The 19,061-nt window shown below is 38.9% G+C and overlaps 1 protein-coding gene and 4 long non-coding RNA genes across 5 annotated transcripts; 3 read left to right on the plus strand and 2 right to left on the minus strand.

The window, feature by feature from the left end:
- Nucleotides 1-934: 934 nt before the first annotated feature.
- On the minus strand, nt 935-2,813 carry LOC122347911 (serine/threonine-protein kinase pim-1-like; the record flags this gene model as incomplete). Its single annotated transcript, XM_043243166.1, has 7 exons — nt 935-1,073; nt 1,174-1,262; nt 1,371-1,547; nt 1,640-2,015; nt 2,297-2,391; nt 2,477-2,536; nt 2,720-2,813. Coding segments are annotated over 7 exons (903 nt in total), but the record flags the coding sequence as incomplete, so codon positions are not given.
- Nucleotides 2,814-4,588: 1,775 nt separating this feature from the next.
- Nucleotides 4,589-5,557, plus strand: LOC122348363. Its single transcript, XR_006251314.1, has 2 exons — nt 4,589-4,642; nt 5,372-5,557. It is a non-coding gene; the product is annotated as an uncharacterized LOC122348363 (long non-coding RNA).
- Nucleotides 5,558-5,695: 138 nt separating this feature from the next.
- LOC122349748 lies at nt 5,696-6,360 on the plus strand. The gene is made up of 3 exons (XR_006251490.1): nt 5,696-5,963; nt 6,059-6,189; nt 6,294-6,360. It is a non-coding gene; the product is annotated as an uncharacterized LOC122349748 (long non-coding RNA).
- A 5,702-nt stretch (nt 6,361-12,062) lies between these two features.
- On the minus strand, nt 12,063-12,610 carry LOC122348277. The gene is made up of 3 exons (XR_006251298.1): nt 12,499-12,610; nt 12,302-12,390; nt 12,063-12,201 (listed from the first exon to the last, which is right to left on the minus strand). It is a non-coding gene; the product is annotated as an uncharacterized LOC122348277 (long non-coding RNA).
- A 4,310-nt stretch (nt 12,611-16,920) lies between these two features.
- LOC122348229 lies at nt 16,921-17,568 on the plus strand. The gene is made up of 3 exons (XR_006251282.1): nt 16,921-17,057; nt 17,153-17,283; nt 17,388-17,568. It is a non-coding gene; the product is annotated as an uncharacterized LOC122348229 (long non-coding RNA).
- Nucleotides 17,569-19,061: the final 1,493 nt, after the last annotated feature.

A 19,061-nucleotide genomic window follows, 5' to 3' on the forward strand; every position in this document is an offset into this window, starting at 1 on the left:
TGTAGAAGATTAAAACTGTTAATGTCACATTCTCGTCGAGTGCTCCTTCCTTGAAACACACCGTGACACAGGTCTATTAATGGGGAAAAAACTTTGGATGTAGTCAAGCTGTAAAAACTGTGCTCATTTATGGCTGGGACGTGGTGCTTCTGTTAATCGTGGTAATGTCACTACTGAGCAGCAACTACATGAAATTTTGATGTGATGTTTTCTGTGTTTCTATTCAATTTTTGTCATTTTTATTATGCCTACATTTAATCATGTTTGGCTCCTGTTCCAAAGATGCAGCACTGGTGATTTAACTGTGACCTTAAGCAGGGATTTCATATACGGAAAGAAAACCTTTGGAATCACCTGAATTACCAATATAAATATATAAAACTCTTTGAGCATTTCAAAATAAATATATAGTTGGCATCACAAAGGAATACATACATTTTCAGCTTTATAATCAAGTCAGTTGTACTGAAATTTTTGTGGAAGTGGCTAATGTCGTAATGTGTGTACAATGTATGTGTTGTCAACCGACATGGCATACACAGTTTTGATTCAATTCAACTCCAATCCAAAATTCTGTCAAGCTAACATGGGATGTGTTTTTGTGTGAAGTGTACATGAGTTATGTCATTTTGACATTTCTGAATATTTCTGTACATTCTACACTGATTGTTTGTGTCATGGATGACTGTAGTGCTGAATAAATGTATTTTCTTTTTGATTTTATTCATTTTTATTTATTTTTTTGCATTTGGTAATATAACACATTGAATACATGTCTTAATACAACTACAAATATCTTAATACTTAACATCGAAATAAAACGATTATAATATCATACTTATATCTACTTGCTCTATTCTTATACTTCTGTTTTTTTTTTTTTTTTTTTTTTTTTTTTTTTTTAGAATATATTATACTTATGTAACTGTTACTATATCATACTTTATCTCGGATAATATTTTAAAACAATTGTCTTAACACATATTTATCTAACACAAATTCTAAATATAAATGATGCCACTTCAAGGTGCCAGGCACTTCTAGACGGGCAGGGAGTTTTCTTACTCCACGACCTGAAACAAAAACATAAATCAGTGTTATTTATCTTAATACATGACATTTGGAGCAAATATGAAAAAGAAAACAACATTTAGCAAATTCTAATCTTGGTACCATAAACCAGTCATGGAGCTGCATATCCTCCAGAAGAAGTCTCTGCTGGGGATCCGGCTGCAGACAATCACAAATCATCTGGCAGCATTCTGGTCAAAAAGTTGAGAGATGATTATGAACTTGTATGTTCCACTTTTTTATATCACGTTTCTAAATAGCATACTTTTATATTTGGTCATCTTTGATGAAGATCTTACCTTTTGACAGATCAGTTTCGGACCACGTATTCTTGCTGATCTCTTGCAGGTCTTCGTCGTCTGGATAATAACCACACACCATGACGAACAGCAGGATCCCTAAAGACCAAACCGTCGCCGGCTTTGCATGGTAGCTGCCGTTGATACTGAACTCCGGTGGACAGAATATTTCTGTACCTGGAAGAAAGGGGTTTGGATATTTAATGCATTTCTACAGCTAGGTGTGTTTCCGGGAGCTAAACGACCTGCTAGCAAATCGTAAAACTTACCACTGAAGGTCACATAGTCAGTGTCCTTCATGAGCTCGCCGCATCCAAAGTCGATCAACTTAACCTCCAATGTGTCTGGGTTCACCAGGAGGTTTTCCAGTTTTATGTCTCTATGGAAGACCCCGCGCTCGCAGCAAATGTTAGCGGCCTGAAGGACCTGCCACATAAAATGTTGTGCTTGCCCCTCTCTGAGCCTTTGACGGACCTTCACGAAACTAAACAGGCTCATGCTAGGCATGGGTCGCTCCAAGACCATGACATAGTAGTCCGGGTTGTCCTGCCAATCCAGGAGTTTGATTATGTATGGAACGCTGGGGTCCTCATTGGCCAAGAGTGTAAGGCCAATCTCCAAGGGGAGGCGACTGGGATGGCCAGGCTAAAAGAAAGCATGATGTTTAGTTGAAGGTGGTTTCTTAGATTTCACATGATATAAGACGCTAGAAACCGAAAACAACGACTGAGAAGCAACATTATAGAGAGCACAAGCTATTCACAATTCTGATATATGGCATATCTGGAGTCTTTTCGGCAATCTTCACAGCCACCTGTTCAAACAAAGCTAGAACAGTCAATTATCTGGTGCACAGAGATCATTCCAGTCACCAATACCAAACAAGTATGGAAGGTTTCATAGGTAAAAAAAGAAAAAAATCAAACCTTAAGGCCATCCGTGCAGCGAGTCGCTGCATACACACAGCCACCGCCTCCTTTACCCAGCTGGGGCCCAAATTCGTATTGCCAGAATACGTGATCTATTTATAAGACAAACAAATGCAGTTAGCAAAAATACGCATTCTATCATTTCTACTAATATTCATATATTTAATATATTCGTACTGTCGTCTTGCTCCTCCACTTCATTGTCTTCAGTGCAATTATCCTGCAGACAAATCTGATCTAAAGAGGGGAACACGAGTAATATGAATAAAATATTGCACACTCAAATTACAGTATACCTTTTAATTACATTACATGAATGTGTTTCTGAATCAAGATTTTTACTGTCAGGCTTGGCAATGAGGCCTACTAAATCCCTTCACCGGGAAAGTGAGAATGGGGTTATAATGTCAGTAAACTTACCCTTGGCCAGCTCTTCCACTTTGTCCTCTTCATTCAAACTAGCTGGAATGTTGACATCCAGTTGTTGGGGACGTCCGGCTCCAGCAGTTTCTCTATAGCAGGGAGGACTTCAGAGACTGGGAGGGTCTTGATGATCATGGATCTCGACAACAACACATCCCTGTTGTAGAGAAGTCTGACCTACAGATGGAATATTAATCACGAAGTGGAAAAAATGCTCAGTAACAATTATGGACGATTTAGACAGTGCTATCTTAAGTATGTGAACAAGTGATTTTTTTTTTTCAATTGTACACAAAAACATCAAAACATTCCCTAATTAAAGAATCTCCCTTGAATCAAAACTTCAATCATCGTCTGTGATTTTACCATCATTAAGTCTCCGATACAATGCCGCCTCCTTCTGGCAGACTTCCTCAGCCTTGGCCAGGTTGTATTTCCCAGCTTTTCGGCGGAAAAAGTGAAGAAGGCGACATCCCCAGAACTTTGGTCTCCCTGCCTCTTCTCTCCCTATCTCATCGGCAGCAGCACCAGGCGTCTCATCGTGAGGATGAGGATGGCGTTCCGGCCTGACGGGGGAGTATTTGAGCAGCACACAGGGGTCGGGTTCGTGTGCACGCTCCCCTTTAAACGCTTTCTTTAGTTTTGAAAACAGTCCCATTACAACAGGTTGTTTTTTTCCACTCAGCGAAACACTACACTAAAACTTCAACCAACAAAATGAGTTCTAAAATTCGAATCCTTTAAATAGTAGGGCGACACGTTCTAAAAGTTCGGTGACGTCACTGAAGTCACGCGCTGATTTTTTTTTTTTTTTTTAAATAATAAATATATAATATTATATAATAATAATAAATATAATATAATAATAAAATAATACCACTACTAACAAAAGAATATACATTCAGATTTGCCTGGGTTAACAAAAAAAAAAAAAAAAAAAAAAAAAAAAAAAAAAACCATAAAACAATGAGTGTACATCTTAAGACACAAAGGATGAATACAGTTTTATACACAGATTATAGTTTCCATATATTTGTCCAAATAAATTTTAACTGAGGTTTAGAGCCAGTAAACTTTTGTTTATGAATATGAAATTTAGCTAACAGAAACCACAAATGAATTCTCTAATATTTCCCTGTATTTTCTTTTGAGTAGTCATATGTTCCAAAGAAAGCATCTCTTAAACAAAAATAAAAGTCACTCACAAAATAAGATTGGATGAATGCTAAAAAATGTGATGAAAATGTTTCTGTGTAGGTGCACAGCCAAAACAAACGAATGAAGTCTTCTTCAGATGAATCACAAAAACTGCGCTTCACTTCAATATCGGACTTATATTTCTTAAGAAAGATCTAAGTAGGGTAACATTTGTGAATCAGCTTAAATGTTATTTCCTTTATTTTATTGGTAAGCAGATATTTATGAGGCAGAGTGCATACTTTCTCCCAAGGTGTATTCTCCACTTTAATTTTCCAGTATGGAATTACATAAGGGATTGTTGCTATCTCTTTCTGGAAGAGAGCTCAGATTTTCTAGTTATATTTTTGTTGGTCTACAGAGAAGCACACTTTCCCGATCATCGTGTCAGTTAAAGACAGAGAGTTAGCGCATGGCCAGGGGGACGTGGTACCTATAGCAACAGAAAGGATACACCAGAAGGAATGGCATTGAAAACTACAGCATATTCATTGGCAGACACAGGAATATTATATTTCCGTAAGAAATCGGAATAGTTATAAAGTCTGCCTTGTGAGTTAAAGAGGTGTCCAACTTAAAAGAGAAAGTTATTTTTGCGTCGTTTCAAGCGTTAACTCTCCTTTAGAGTTAACTAAGCCACACCCCAGTTTACGTACAAAACGTCTTGATTGAACCGGACCACATGCGGACAGACGCCATTTTACCTCTGTGCGAAGTGTGGTGGTAAGTCTGATATTTTAACTTCTTAATACATATTAATGAGAGAAATCATACAAGTTAATTCAAGTATTTATCATTTTTTAACCGTAGGCTTATCTTGTTCGATCAAAAATAACTTTATTAATGATTAACTATCATTACACAGCCAGCGAGCTCTAACGTGATTTTTGTGACTTACCATATCATTCCACTGTACAAGTTAAATTATGTAAAACCTTTATTATGATTCGATTCGTGTTTCGTGGCGTCTCGCATATGGCTATTGCTTTTAATTTACTGTAACGTTAGTCATAAGCGCGTTCAGGAATATTATTTCCGATGCACATCCTCGGCTAATTCTACCACTGAAATTGATTATCATCATCAAAAAAAAAAAAAAAAAATACAATTTTAATTCGAAGATTCCGCTTGGATTCCCTTCACCGTGCTTCTGTGAGACTAGGCCTTTAAGCACAAATTATGTTAATAAAAGGCTGTCCCCGTTATGTAACGTTCTTCATGGAAGGAAGGGTTTGCAGGCTTGCACGCTACGTCCGCGTGCAGCCCAATTTTAAAAAAAATAAAAAAAAATATATAATAAATAGAATTATTGTAAAAATAATTCCACCATGGCTGTGTAATTGTAGTAATTATTTGTAGATTAATATTTTAGGTCTCTAGTAATTGTTTGTAGACTAATATTTTAGGGCTCTGTATCCTGAAGTAAATTTCAGTTTGTTTTTTCTGTTTCAGTTCTAAGCAAATTACTTTCTTTCGACTTACAAAACAGAAGTATGGTTTGGGAATTATCACCTTGTTTCTGTCACTCGGAGATCCCCAAGGGAGGAGTGGATATGTAAGTCATTATCTGTGATCAGAACTTGCACTATTGTTCTTTTGTCTTTTTTTTTTTTTTTTTTTTTTTTTTTTTTTTTTTTTTTAATGTTTTACTAAGATGTTGTCATTTTCAAGGGAGGGTAAGTTTTGAATTTTTTTTCTGAATTTCATTTTGTCAGGGACATTTTTATGATGGCCAAAAACACTGGATTCTTGTCGTGGCGCCTCAAGACCGTACAAAGGGGGACAAAACCTGCAGATAAGGATGATCCAAAAACAGGGAAAGGGAGGCCCTCTGCTTGACAGACAGCTGTGCTACTATGAAGATCAGCTGGATAATGACCAAAGTCTAGAGGCCATCTCTTTGATGAATCATACAAGTGAAAGTGAGGTCATCATGCAGAAGATGAGGGCAACGCTTGAATACAGACAGCGCCTTGTCCATGATCCAGAGAGGTCCACCACTGTTCTTTCAGTTTTTCCTTGATTTCTGGATACTAAAGGATTGGTATGAACTTTCTTCTTTACATATTTAAAGCGAAACAATATGCTATATATTGAATGTTCTGTGGTCATTTCTTGACATGTTTTCTTCTGCTGTAGATTCTTCAAGACTTCACGCTCCTCTTTGGGTCTGAAACTGCTTCCAGACTTTTGGAAAGGTGGCCAACAGCTTTCAAAGCAATCATCTTCCAATCTGAACAGAGAAGGCAGTGAAGCCCAGGATTCTCCAGGTAGAGTTGTACAGAAGTAACTTTACTTTTAGTAAGGCTTTGCAGTTAAAATATACCAGACTTGTTGTATTGTAAACATTTAACATGTGTTCTGTGTTTTTCAGAATGGGACAGTGACATATCTTCCTTCCTTCCTTCCTTCTACTCCTGCATCTTTTATGACCCCAGGCTTCAGGAAGAAAGAAACCCAAAAGATCAGTATCTCTCAGGCTGTTGACCAAGATGGCGCCGCGAATGGCAGCCTCAGTGCTTAGCTCTCAAGTGCTCGTATTGTTTTTGTTAGTTTTTCCTGTTTTTGTTTATCAAACCCCATCGTTTTTACCAGGGAGGAACTGCTGAACATTCGGCAGACCACTCCACAAAACATTTCACCGGTTTTTGATTATTCCGACGTTTTGTTGAACATCGTAGTTCAGCCGCGCAGACGGGGGAAACGGGCCGTCGCGCTTGTGAAACTCAGACAACGCGGACTCCGAACGCCGTTGCCCAGCTTTCACCTGGCGAACCTCCGCTCTCTACCCAACAAAATGGACAAACTTCTTCTGCTTACCCAGACTAATAGGGATTTGAATAGAACTCTGCTGCTCTGTGTTTCACGGAAACCTGGCTAAACGCTGCGATTCCAGACAACGCATTAAGTCTGCCGGGCTTTCAGCTGTTTAGAGCGGATCGCGTCGCAGAATTAACGGGGAAATCGCGCGGCGACGGAACGTGCTTTTACATCAAGGAAAGGTAGTGTACAGATGTAACTGTGTTTAAAGAAGATGTGCTGCGCCGATGTAGAAGCGCTCTTCATTAACTGCAAGCCTTTCTACTCGCCGCGGGAGTTTTGCTCGTTTATTCTGGTGTGTGTTTACATCCCTCCATAGCGCACGTGAGCCTGGCTTTACAAAAACTCGTCGATCTGATCACAGAGACTGGGCAACAACACCCGGACTCTGTTTGAATCCTTCTCGGGGACTTTAAAAAGCCAACCTCTCACGCGAACTGCCAAAATTCAGACAGCACGTTACCTGTCCAACCAGCTAAACCTGTACTTGGGACTGTAAAAGATGGACTAACGAAGCAGAGTGGGATTTACAAACCTGCTTCTCTCTCACTGATTGGACTGTCTTGAAGCTGCTGCCACAGATCTGGACGAGCTCACAGAAACGGTAACATCATATATCAGTTTCTGTGAGGACATACTGTATGCATTCCTACCAGGACTTATTTAACATACAACAATGACAAACCATGGTTCACTGCTCAACTCAGTCAGCTCCGTCAAGCCAAAGAAGATGCTCGCGGGATTGGGGACAGAGCCTTGTATAAGCAGGCCAAGTACACACTAGAGAAGGAGATCAGAGCGGCGAAGAGGAATTATTTGGAAAAGCTTCGCACTCAGTTCTCCTCTAGTGACACCGCTTCTGTGTGGAGAGGTCTGAAAGACATCACCAATTACAAGGCACCATCCCCCAGCACTGTGGCAAATCAACAACTGGCAGACGACCTGAACGAAGTTCTACTGCAGGTTTGAAAAGGAACCATTCTCACCTCCTGTAATCTCCCTCTCCCCACACCTGCCCTTCAACTCAGCTAAGATGACGTGTGCCAGGTCTTCAGGAAGAGCAAAAGAAGGCAGGCACCAGGCCCAGACGGTGTGACTCCAGCCTGTCTGAAAACCTGTGCTGACCAACTGGCCCCCATCTTCACTCAGATCTTCAACAGATCATTGGAGCTGTGTGTAGTACCTTCATGCTTCAAACGCTCCACCATCATCCCCATCCCAAAGAAACCCAAAATTAATGGACTTAATGATTTCAGACCCGTGGCTCTGACGTCTGTGGTCATGAAATCATTTGGAAAAACTGGTTTTGGGTTATCTGAAGGACTTTACAGGACCCTTACTGGACCCCTGCAGTTTGCCTACAGAGCAAACAGGTCAGTGGACGTACTTGGCAATAAAGTGATTCTGATTCTGATCTTGTGGTATTTTTCACAAAGTTGGTAACTGCACTGGTGACACTTGGTGACGAGGGCTATATACAGTATACTTCAAATTGATCAGGTAAACTCTGAAATGGATCAATTGATAAATGATCTCAAGCTAAACTTAAATTAATAGCCTGCATATACTTTTCTTCCCGGATTGTCTCCTGTTCTTTACTATGTTCAATTTATTTATATATATATTTATGATGATAAATATTGCTGTAGTTATGTCGTTATTGATTTTTTTTTTTTTTTTCCCCACCTCATTCAGGCATGCCGGAGTATACAGGAACACCTTGAGATGGAAGAGAATCGTCAGCCATACATTCTTGCCTCAGGGAGCAGCAAAGAAATCATCAGCAAGTTCTTCATTGTGGTGGATAAAAGGTCATCCCTTGTCAGGCATCTTCACTAGCCGCAATTGATGAACTCTTCCAAGGTCCATTTTGTTTTCAGCGTCAGTTATGATTTTGAATGAGGAATGTATTTGTTGGCATCATGTATGGAATCAGAGTTTGTCAAACATCTCCATGCCTTCAATGTTGTTGCACAAGAGAACAGTCTTGTACTCAAAAAAACTGAAGAGTTGTATTTCTACAAGCCATTTGATTTACAAATGTCCTATGGCAACGACAGTCTATTGTACATAGTTTTGGACTGTTATATTTAAGGCACTGACTTGATGGCTTAATGTTTTGTGGTGGAATAAAGTTTTAAAGGTTAAAAATAGTGATGTTTATTTCAGTAAATGTATTATTTTCTGATAGTGTAATGGATAGAGACCATTAACAAGAGGAGAAAAAAAAAAGGCAACATCCTTTAGTGTTTCATTTTGTTACTAAAAAGGTGTACTATCAGCACCAGGATGGTGTAATCTATGACTCCGATAAGGTTGAGGAGACCGTAGTTTCCATTTTTCCATAGTGTTAGTCCAACACCGGAAGAGTGTAGAATTTTGACACTCCCAGTGTTTGCTACAAAGCTGCACTCAACTCTACAACAGTGTTGTTATTTTCATTGCTGTTAATATTTTACTCTCTCGGTGTTCATTGTAACACTGTGTTGGTGTTGTAAGAAGCAACACTTTTAAAAGTGTTGAGTTAACACTTTGTGGGTGGTTCCCATATGTACACTTTGAAAGTGTTGAACACTATTGGTGTTGATTTCCGGATTTCAAAATTTACTGTGCAAAATATTCAGATTCCATAAATAATATCGGTGTGGAGAAAACGCTTGTATATGAGGGGCAAGAACATCCGTTTATGAAAATGAGAAAGTTTGATAGGGATCTTTGAAACATTACAATTGCAAAGCAGTAGAAAATTCAGGCCACCAACTTTAGAGAAAATATAGTCGGGGATAATATTCCAGAGTGAAGAGGACCTTTGAGAAACATTTTGTTGTTTAATGTAGTAAAGTCCCACTTACCCCTGTTTTGCTGGATTCATTAATACTGATTTCCTAACATAATGTGTTTTATTTTTCCAAACCAAGTTGTTTAACATGCTATCAACCCTTTTTAATGTTCCTTCCTTCCCCTGCGAAGATCTGAACTGGAGTTTTCTCATCGCGCCAACCGACAGGTAAGCTCTTTTAAGTAATGTAATGAAACACAATTTGAATATTTTGTGTGACTGAATGTGCTAATGTGACTGCATGTGTTGTATTTTGATGCAGTTGGTGTATGTAGTTTTGTTGGTTTATTTGGGAAATGCCGATTATTTTTATTGGTGTTATGGGTTTATATGCTATATTAGAAAATAAGCTAAATTACCTTGTAATTTACAATTGTAAATTGGTTACCTTGTATGACCAATTCTGATTAGAAAAACAGAGGTGACCATGCAACCTATTGCAACAGAATTTCACAGAATACTTAACATTTCACACTTTAATCTGTGTAATACTCTCTCACATTTTACAGACTATGCTGGTTAAGGTGAAACTTGGAGATGCTGTGTTTTGTAAGATCAAGACTATTGCTGTGAAAGATGACAATGTACTGTTATGTGGAATACTGATGGAAACCCTCTGTTTTGAGAACCATTTCCATGCATTTACAGTCAGACTGCATCCAGACAGAGTTTTAAAAGTAGTGAATGTTAATGAGCTGTTCTTTTTCAGGTGAAATATGGCACAACAGATTCTGTACTGCATATAGTGCCCTATTATCATTTTATGCAGATGTGATGTTTTTTAAGATGTCATGTATGTGTTGAAGCCTGACAGTGTTTTAATAAATGTTTAGTTAATGAAGCAGTTTTTTTTTTTTTTTTTTTCTATTAAGAAAACGATGTAAGCGCTGACTTTGTCAATATTTCACTCTCTGGTTAAAGTGCACTGTAGTTAATTTTTAACTACTTAATGAATGGGATATCTTGTAGTGTTAAATTGCAGTAACACTACTAAGTGTTGAGCAGTGTTAATTTTTACTCCAATCGCAGTTAATTTTACTCTGAAAATCGGACACTTTTAAGGGTCATTTTATCACCAAATCTGAGTGGGACCAAATACACTCGGGTCCAGTGTTGAATTTAACTCTTAAAGAGTTGTTTTAACACCAAAATCTCTTATTGATGAGGCTCTTTGCAACCATGAGTTAAACTTCTTTTGAGTTTTTCGCTATTAAAGTGTCAATTGAATTTACTTCCTGTTATTTTATCTTCATTAATTAGAATTCCTAAGTATGTAACTTGATCTTTCACTGGGATGTTGCGTATAGAGCCCCCCATTTTGTTGCTGTTCGTACTCGCTACTTGCTTCGCTATCCTTGCGTATTGTATTCGTTCTGATGTTTGTCACTTGCCAGCCTGAGTATTGTTTTTGGTTCCCTTCCCCCACACTGTAAATCATCAAGCGTTATGTGTTATGATGGACAGGTAAGGACGTCACGTGTATATAGTTCCTGTTTATTTCAGTTCAGTTTGTCCGATCTCGTTATATTCAGTTTGTTTGTAGAAGATTAAAACTGTTAATGTCACATTCTCGTCGAGTGCTCCTTCCTTGAAACACACCGTGACACAGGTCTATTAATGGGGGAAAAAAACTTTGGATGTAGTCAAGCTGTAAAAACTGTGCTCATTTATGGCTGGGACGTGGTGCTTCTGTTAATCGTGGTAATGTCACTACTGAGCAGCAACTACATGAAATTTTGATGTGATGTTTTCTGTGTTTCTATTCAATTTTTGTCATTTTTATTATGCCTACATTTAATCATGTTTGGCTCCTGTTCCAAAGATGCAGCACTGGTGATTTAACTGTGACCTTAAGCAGGGATTTCATATACGGAAAGAAAACCTTTGGAATCACCTGAATTACCAATATAAATATATAAAACTCTTTGAGCATTTCAAAATAAATATATAGTTGGCATCACAAAGGAATACATACATTTTCAGCTTTATAATCAAGTCAGTTGTACTGAAATTTGTGGAAGTGGCTAATGTCGTAATGTGTGTACAATGTATGTGTTGTCAACCGACATGGCATACACAGTTTTGATTCAATTCAACTCCAATCCAAAATTCTGTCAAGCTAACATGGGATGTGTTTTTGTGTGAAGTGTACATGAGTTATGTCATTTTGACATTTCTGAATATTTCTGTACATTCTACACTGATTGTTTGTGTCATGGATGACTGTAGTGCTGAATAAATGTATTTTCTTTTTGATTTTATTCATTTTTATTTATTTTTTTTGCATTTGGTAATATAACACATTGAATACATGTCTTAATACAACTACAAATATCTTAATACTTAACATCGAAATAAAACGATTATAATATCATACTTATATCTACTTGCTCTATTCTTATACTTCTGTATTTTTTTTTTTTTTTTTTTTTTTTTCAGATTTTTTTTTTTTTAGAATATATTATACTTATGTAACTGTTACTATATCATACTTTATCTCGGATAATATTTTAAAACAATTGTCTTAACACATATTTATCTAACACAAATTCTAAATATAAATGATGCCACTTCAAGGTGCCAGGCACTTCTAGACGGGCAGGGAGTTTTCTTACTCCACGACCTGAAACAAAAACATAAATCAGTGTTATTTATCTTAATACATGACATTTGGAGCAAATATGAAAAAGAAAACAACATTTAGCAAATTCTAATCTTGGTACCATAAACCAGTCATGGAGCTGCATATCCTCCAGAAGAAGTCTCTGCTGGGGATCCGGCTGCAGACAATCACAAATCATCTGGCAGCATTCTGGTCAAAATGTTGAGAGATGATTATGAACTTGTATGTTCCACTTTTTTATATCACGTTTCTAAATAGCATACTTTCATATTTGGTCATCTTTGATGAAGATCTTACCTTTTGACAGATCAGTTTCGGACCACGTATTCTTGCTGATCTCTTGCAGGTCTTCGTCGTCTGGATAATAACCACACACCATGACGAACAGCAGGATCCCTAAAGACCAAACGTCGCCGGCTTTGCATGGTAGCTGCCGTTGATACTGAACTCCGTGGACAGAATATTTCTGTACCTGGAAGAAAGGGGTTTGGATATTTAATGCATTTCTACAGCTAGGTGTGTTTTCGGGAGCTAAACGACCTGCTAGCAAATCGTAAAACTTACCACTGAAGGTCACATAGTCAGTGTCCTTCATGAGCTCGCCGCATCCAAAGTCGATCAACTTAACCTCCAATGTGTCTGGGTTCACCAGGAGGTTTTCCAGTTTTATGTCTCTATGGAAGACCCCGCTCGCAGCAAATGTTAGCGGCCTGAAGGACCTGCCACATAAAATGTTGTGCTTGCCCCTCTCTGAGCCTTTGACGGACCTTCACGAAACTAAACAGGCTCATGCTAGGCATGGGTCGCTCCAAGACCATGACATAGTAGTCCGGGTTGTCCTGCCAATCCAGGAGTTTGATTATGTATGGAACGCTGGGGTCCTCATTGGCCAAGAGTGTAAGGCCAATCTCCAAGGGGAGGCGACTGGGATGGCCAGGCTAAAAGAAAGCATGATGTTTAGTTGAAGGTGGTTTCTTAGATTTCACATGATATAAGACGCTAGAAACCGAAAACAACGACTGAGAAGCAACATTATAGAGAGCACAAGCTATTCACAATTCTGATATATGGCATATCTGGAGTCTTTTCGGCAATCTTCACAGCCACCTGTTCAAACAAAGCTAGAACAGTCAATTATCTGGTGCACAGAGATCATTCCAGTCACCAATACCAAACAAGTATGGAAGGTTTCATAGGTAAAAAAAGAAAAAAATCAAACCTTAAGGCCATCCGTGCAGCGAGTCGCTGCATACACACAGCCACCGCCTCCTTTACCCAGCTGGGGCCCAAATTCGTATTGCCAGAATACGTGATCTATTTATAAGACAAACAAATGCAGTTAGCAAAAATACGCATTCTATCATTTCTACTAATATTCATATATTTAATATTCGTACTGTCGTCTTGCTCCTCCACTTCATTGTCTTCAGTGCAATTATCCTGCAGACAAATCTGATCTAAAGAGGGGAACACGAGTAATATGAATAAAATATTGCACACTCAAATTACAGTATACCTTTTAATTACATTACATGAATGTGTTTCTGAATCAAGATTTTTACTGTCAGGCTTGGCAATGAGGCCTACTAAATCCCTTCACCGGGAAAGTGAGAATGGGGTTATAATGTCAGTAAACTTACCCTTGGCCAGCTCTTCCACTTTGTCCTCTTCATTCAAACTAGCTGGAATGTTGACATCCAGTTGTTGGGGACGTCCGGCTCCAGCAGTTTCTCTATAGCAGGGAGGACTTCAGAGACTGGAGGGTCTTGATGATCATGGATCTCGACAACAACACATCCCTGTTGTAGAGAAGTCTGACCTACAGATGGAATATTAATCACGAAGTGGAAAAAATGCTCAGTAACAATTATGGACGATTTAGACAGTGCTATCTTAAGTATGTGAACAAGTTTTTTTTTTCAATTGTACACAAAAACATCAAAACATTCCCTAATTAAAGAATCTCCTTGAATCAAAACTTCAATCATCGTCTGTGATTTTACCATCATTAAGTCTCCGATACAATGCCGCCTCCTTCTGGCAGACTTCCTCAGCCTTGGCCAGGTTGTATTTCCCAGCTTTTCGGCGGAAAAAGTGAAGAAGGCGACATCCCCAGAACTTTGGTCTCCTGCCTCTTCTCTCCCTATCTCATCGGCAGCAGCACCAGGCGTCTCATCGTGAGGATGAGGATGGCGTTCCGGCCTGACGGGGAGTATTTGAGCAGCACACAGGGGTCGGGTTCGTGTGCACGCTCCCTTTAAACGCTTTCTTTAGTTTTGAAAACAGTCCCATTACAACAGGTTGTTTTTTCCACTCAGCGAAACACTACACTAAAACTTCAACCAACAAAATGAGTTCTAAAATTCGAATCCTTTAAATAGTAGGGCGACACGTTCTAAAAGTTCGTGACGTCACTGAAGTCACGCGCTGATTTTTTTTTTTTTTTTAAATAATAAATATATAATATTATATAATAATAATAAATATAATATAATAATAAAATAATACCACTACTAACAAAAGAATATACATTCAGATTTGCCTGGGTTAAAAAAAAAAAAAAAAAAAAAAAAAAAAAACCCATAAAACAATGAGTGTACATCTTAAGACACAAAGGATGAATACAGTTTTATACACAGATTATAGTTTCCATATATTTGTCCAAATAAATTTTAACTGAGGTTTAGAGCCAGTAAACTTTTGTTTATGAATATGAAATTTAGCTAACAGAAACCACAAATGAATTCTCTAATATTTCCCTGTATTTTCTTTTGAGTAGTCATATGTTCCAAAGAAAGCATCTCTTAAACAAAAATAAAAGTCACTCACAAAATAAGATTGGATGAATGCTAAAAAATGTGATGAAAATGTTTCTGTGTAGGTGCACAGCCAAAACAAACGAATGAAGTCTTCTTCAGATGAATCACAAAAACTGCGCTTCACTTCAATATCGGACTTATATTTCTTAAGAAAGATCTAAGTAGGGTAACATTTGTGAATCAGCTTAAATGTTATTTCCTTTATTTTATTGGTAAGCAGATATTTATGAGGCAGAGTGCATACTTTCTCCCAAGGTGTATTCTCCACTTTAATTTTCCAGTATGGAATTACATAAGGGATTGTTGCTATCTCTTTCTGGAAGAGAGCTCAGATTTTCTAGTTATATTTTTGTTGGTCTACAGAGAAGCACACTTTCCCGATCATCGTGTCAGTTAAAGACAGAGAGTTAGCGCATGGCCAGGGGGACGTGGTACCTATAGCAACAGAAAGGATACACCAGAAGGAATGGCATTGAAAACTACAGCATATTCATTGGCAGACACAGGAATATTATATTTCCGTAAGAAATCGGAATAGTTATAAAGTCTGCCTTGTGAGTTAAAGAGGTGTCCAACTTAAAAGAGAAAGTTATTTTGCGTCGTTTCAAGCGTTAACTCTCCTTTAGAGTTAACTAAGCCACACCCCAGTTTACGTACAAAACGTCTTGATTGAACCGGACCACATGCGGACAGACGCCATTTTACCTCTGCGAAGTGTGGTGGTAAGTCTGATATTTTAACTTCTTAATACATATTAATGAGAGAAATCATACAAGTTAATTCAAGTATTTATCATTTTTTAACCGTAGGCTTATCTTGTTCGATCAAAAATAACTTTATTAATGATTAACTATCATTACACAGCCAGCGAGCTCTAACGTGATTTTTGTGACTTACCATATCATTCCACTGTACAAGTTAAATTATGTAAAACCTTTATTATGATTCGATTCGTGTTTCGTGGCGTCTCGCATATGGCTATTGCTTTTAATTTACTGTAACGTTAGTCGTAAGCGCGTTCAGGAATATTATTTCCGATGCACATCCTCGGCTAATTCTACCACTGAAATTGATTATCATCAGACTAAAAAAAAAAAAAAAAATACAATTTTAATTCGAAGATTCCGCTTGGATTCCCTTCACCGTGCTTCTGTGAGACTAGGCCTTTAAGCACAAATTATGTTAATAAAAGGCTGTCCCCGTTATGTAACGTTCTTCATGGAAGGAAGGGTTTGCAGGCTTGCACGCTACGTCCGCGTGCAGCCCAATTTTAAAAATAATAAAAAAAATATATAATAAATAGAATTATTGTAAAAATAATTCCACCATGGCTGTGTAATTGTAGTAATTATTTGTAGATTAATATTTTAGGTCTCTAGTAATTGTTTGTAGACTAATATTTTAGGGCTCTGTATCCTGAAGTAAATTTCAGTTTGTTTTTCTGTTTCAGTTCTAAGCAAATTACTTTCTTTCGACTTACAAAACAGAAGTATGGTTTGGGAATTATCACCTTGTTTCTGTCACTCGGAGATCCCCAAGGGAGGAGTGGATATGTAAGTCATTATCTGTGATCAGAACTTGCACTATTGTTCTTTTGTTTTTTTTTTTTTTTTTTTTTTTTTTTTTTTTTATGTTTTACTAAGATGTTGTCATTTTCAAGGGAGGGTAAGTTTTGAATTTTTTTTCTGAATTTCATTTTGTCAGGGACATTTTTATGATGGCCAAAAAAACACTGGATTCTTGTCGTGGCGCCTCAAGACCGTACAAAGGGGGACAAAACCTGCAGATAAGGATGATCCAAAAACAGGAAAAAGGAGGCCCTCTGCTTGACAGACAGCTGTGCTACTATGAAGATCAGCTGGATAATGACCAAAGTCTAGAGGCCATCTCTCTTTGATGAATCATACAAGTGAAAGTGAGGTCATCATGCAGAAGATGAGGGCAACGCTTGAATACAGACAGCGCCTTGTCCATGATCCAGAGAGGTCCACCACTGTTCTTTCAGTTTTTCCTTGATTTCTGGATACTAAAGGATTGGTATGAACTTTCTTCTTTACATATTTAAAGCGAAACAATATGCTATATATTGAATGTTCTGTGGTCATTTCTTGACATGTTTTCTTCTGCTGTAGATTCTTCAAGACTTCACGCTCCTCTTTGGGTCTGAAACTGCTTCCAGACTTTTGGAAAGGTGGCCAACAGCTTTCAAAGCAATCATCTTCCAATCTGAACAGAGAAGGCAGTGAAGCCCAGGATTCTCCAGGTAGAGTTGTACAGAAGTAACTTTACTTTTAGTAAGGCTTTGCAGTTAAAATATACCAGACTTGTTGTATTGTAAACATTTAACATGTGTTCTGTGTTTTTCAGAATGGGACAGTGACATATCTTCCTTCCTTCCTTCCTTCTACTCCTGCATCTTTTATGACCCCAGGCTTCAGGAAGAAAGAAAACCCAAAAGATCAGTATCTCTCAGGCTGTTGACCAAGATGGCGCCGCGAATGGCAGCCTCAGTGCTTAGCTCTCAAGTGCTCGTATTGTTTTTGTTAGTTTTTCCTGTTTTTGTTTATCAAACCCCATCGTTTTTACCAGGAGGAACTGCTGAACATTCGGCAGACCACTCCACAAAACATTTCACGGTTTTTGATTATTCCGGACGTTTTGTTGAACATCGTAGTTCAGCCGGCGCAGACGGGGAAGCGGGCCGTCGCGCTTGTGAAACTCAGACAACGCGGACTCCGAACGCCGTTGCCCAGCTTTCACCTGGCGAACCTCCGCTCTCTACCCAACAAAATGGACAAACTTCTTCTGCTTACCCAGACTAATAGGGATTTGAATAGAACTCTGCTGCTCTGTGTTTCACGGAAACCTGGCTAAGCGCTGCGATTCCAGACAACGCATTAAGTCTGCCGGGCTTTCAGCTGTTTAGAGCGGATCGCGTCGCAGAATTAACGGGAAATCGCGCGCGCGACGGAACGCGTGCTTTTACATCAAGGAAAGGTAGTGTACAGATGTAACTGTGTTAAAGAAGATGTGCTGCGCCGATGTAGAAGCGCTCTTCATTAACTGCAAGCCTTTCTACTACGCCGCGGGAGTTTTGCTCGTTTATTCTGGTGTGTGTTTACATCCCTCCATAGCGCACGTGAGCCTGGCTTTACAAAAACTCGTCGATCTGATCACAGAGACTGGGCAACAACACCCGGACTCTGTTTGAATCCTTTCGGGGACTTTAAAAAGCCAACCTCTCACGCGAACTGCCAAAATTCAGACAGCACGTTACCTGTCCAACCAGCTAAACCTGTACTTGGGACTGTAAAAGATGGACTAACGAAGCAGAGTGGGATTTACAAACCTGCTTCTCTCTCACTGATTGGACTGTCTTTGAAGCTGCTGCCACAGATCTGACGAGCTCACAGAAACGGTAACATCATATATCAGTTTCTGTGAGGACATACTGTATGCATTCCTACCAGGACTTATTTAACATACAACAATGACAAACCATGGTTCACTGCTCAACTCAGTCAGCTCCGTCAAGCCAAAGAAGATGCTCGCGGGATTGGGGACAGAGCCTTGTATAAGCAGGCCAAGTACACACTAGAGAAGGAGATCAGAGCGGCGAAGAGGAATTATTTGGAAAAGCTTCGCACTCAGTTCTCCTCTAGTGACACCGCTTGTGTGGAGAGGTCTGAAAGACATCACCAATTACAAGGCACCATCCCCAGCACTGTGGCAAATCAACAACTGGCAGACGACCTGAACGAAGTTCTACTGCAGGTTTGAAAAGGAACCATTCTCACCTCCTGTAATCTCCCTCTCCCCACACCTGCCCTTCAACTCAGCTAAGATGACGTGTGCCAGGTCTTCAGGAAGAGCAAAAGAAGGCAGGCACCAGGCCCAGACGGTGTGACTCCAGCCTGTCTGAAAACCTGTGCTGACCAACTGGCCCCCATCTTCACTCAGATCTTCAACAGATCATTGGAGCTGTGTGTAGTACCTTCATGCTTCAAACGCTCCACCATCATCCCCATCCCAAAGAAACCC

Source organism: Puntigrus tetrazona, chromosome 7 (assembly GCF_018831695.1).
Source record: "Puntigrus tetrazona isolate hp1 chromosome 7, ASM1883169v1, whole genome shotgun sequence".
NCBI lineage: Eukaryota > Metazoa > Chordata > Actinopteri > Cypriniformes > Cyprinidae > Puntigrus > Puntigrus tetrazona.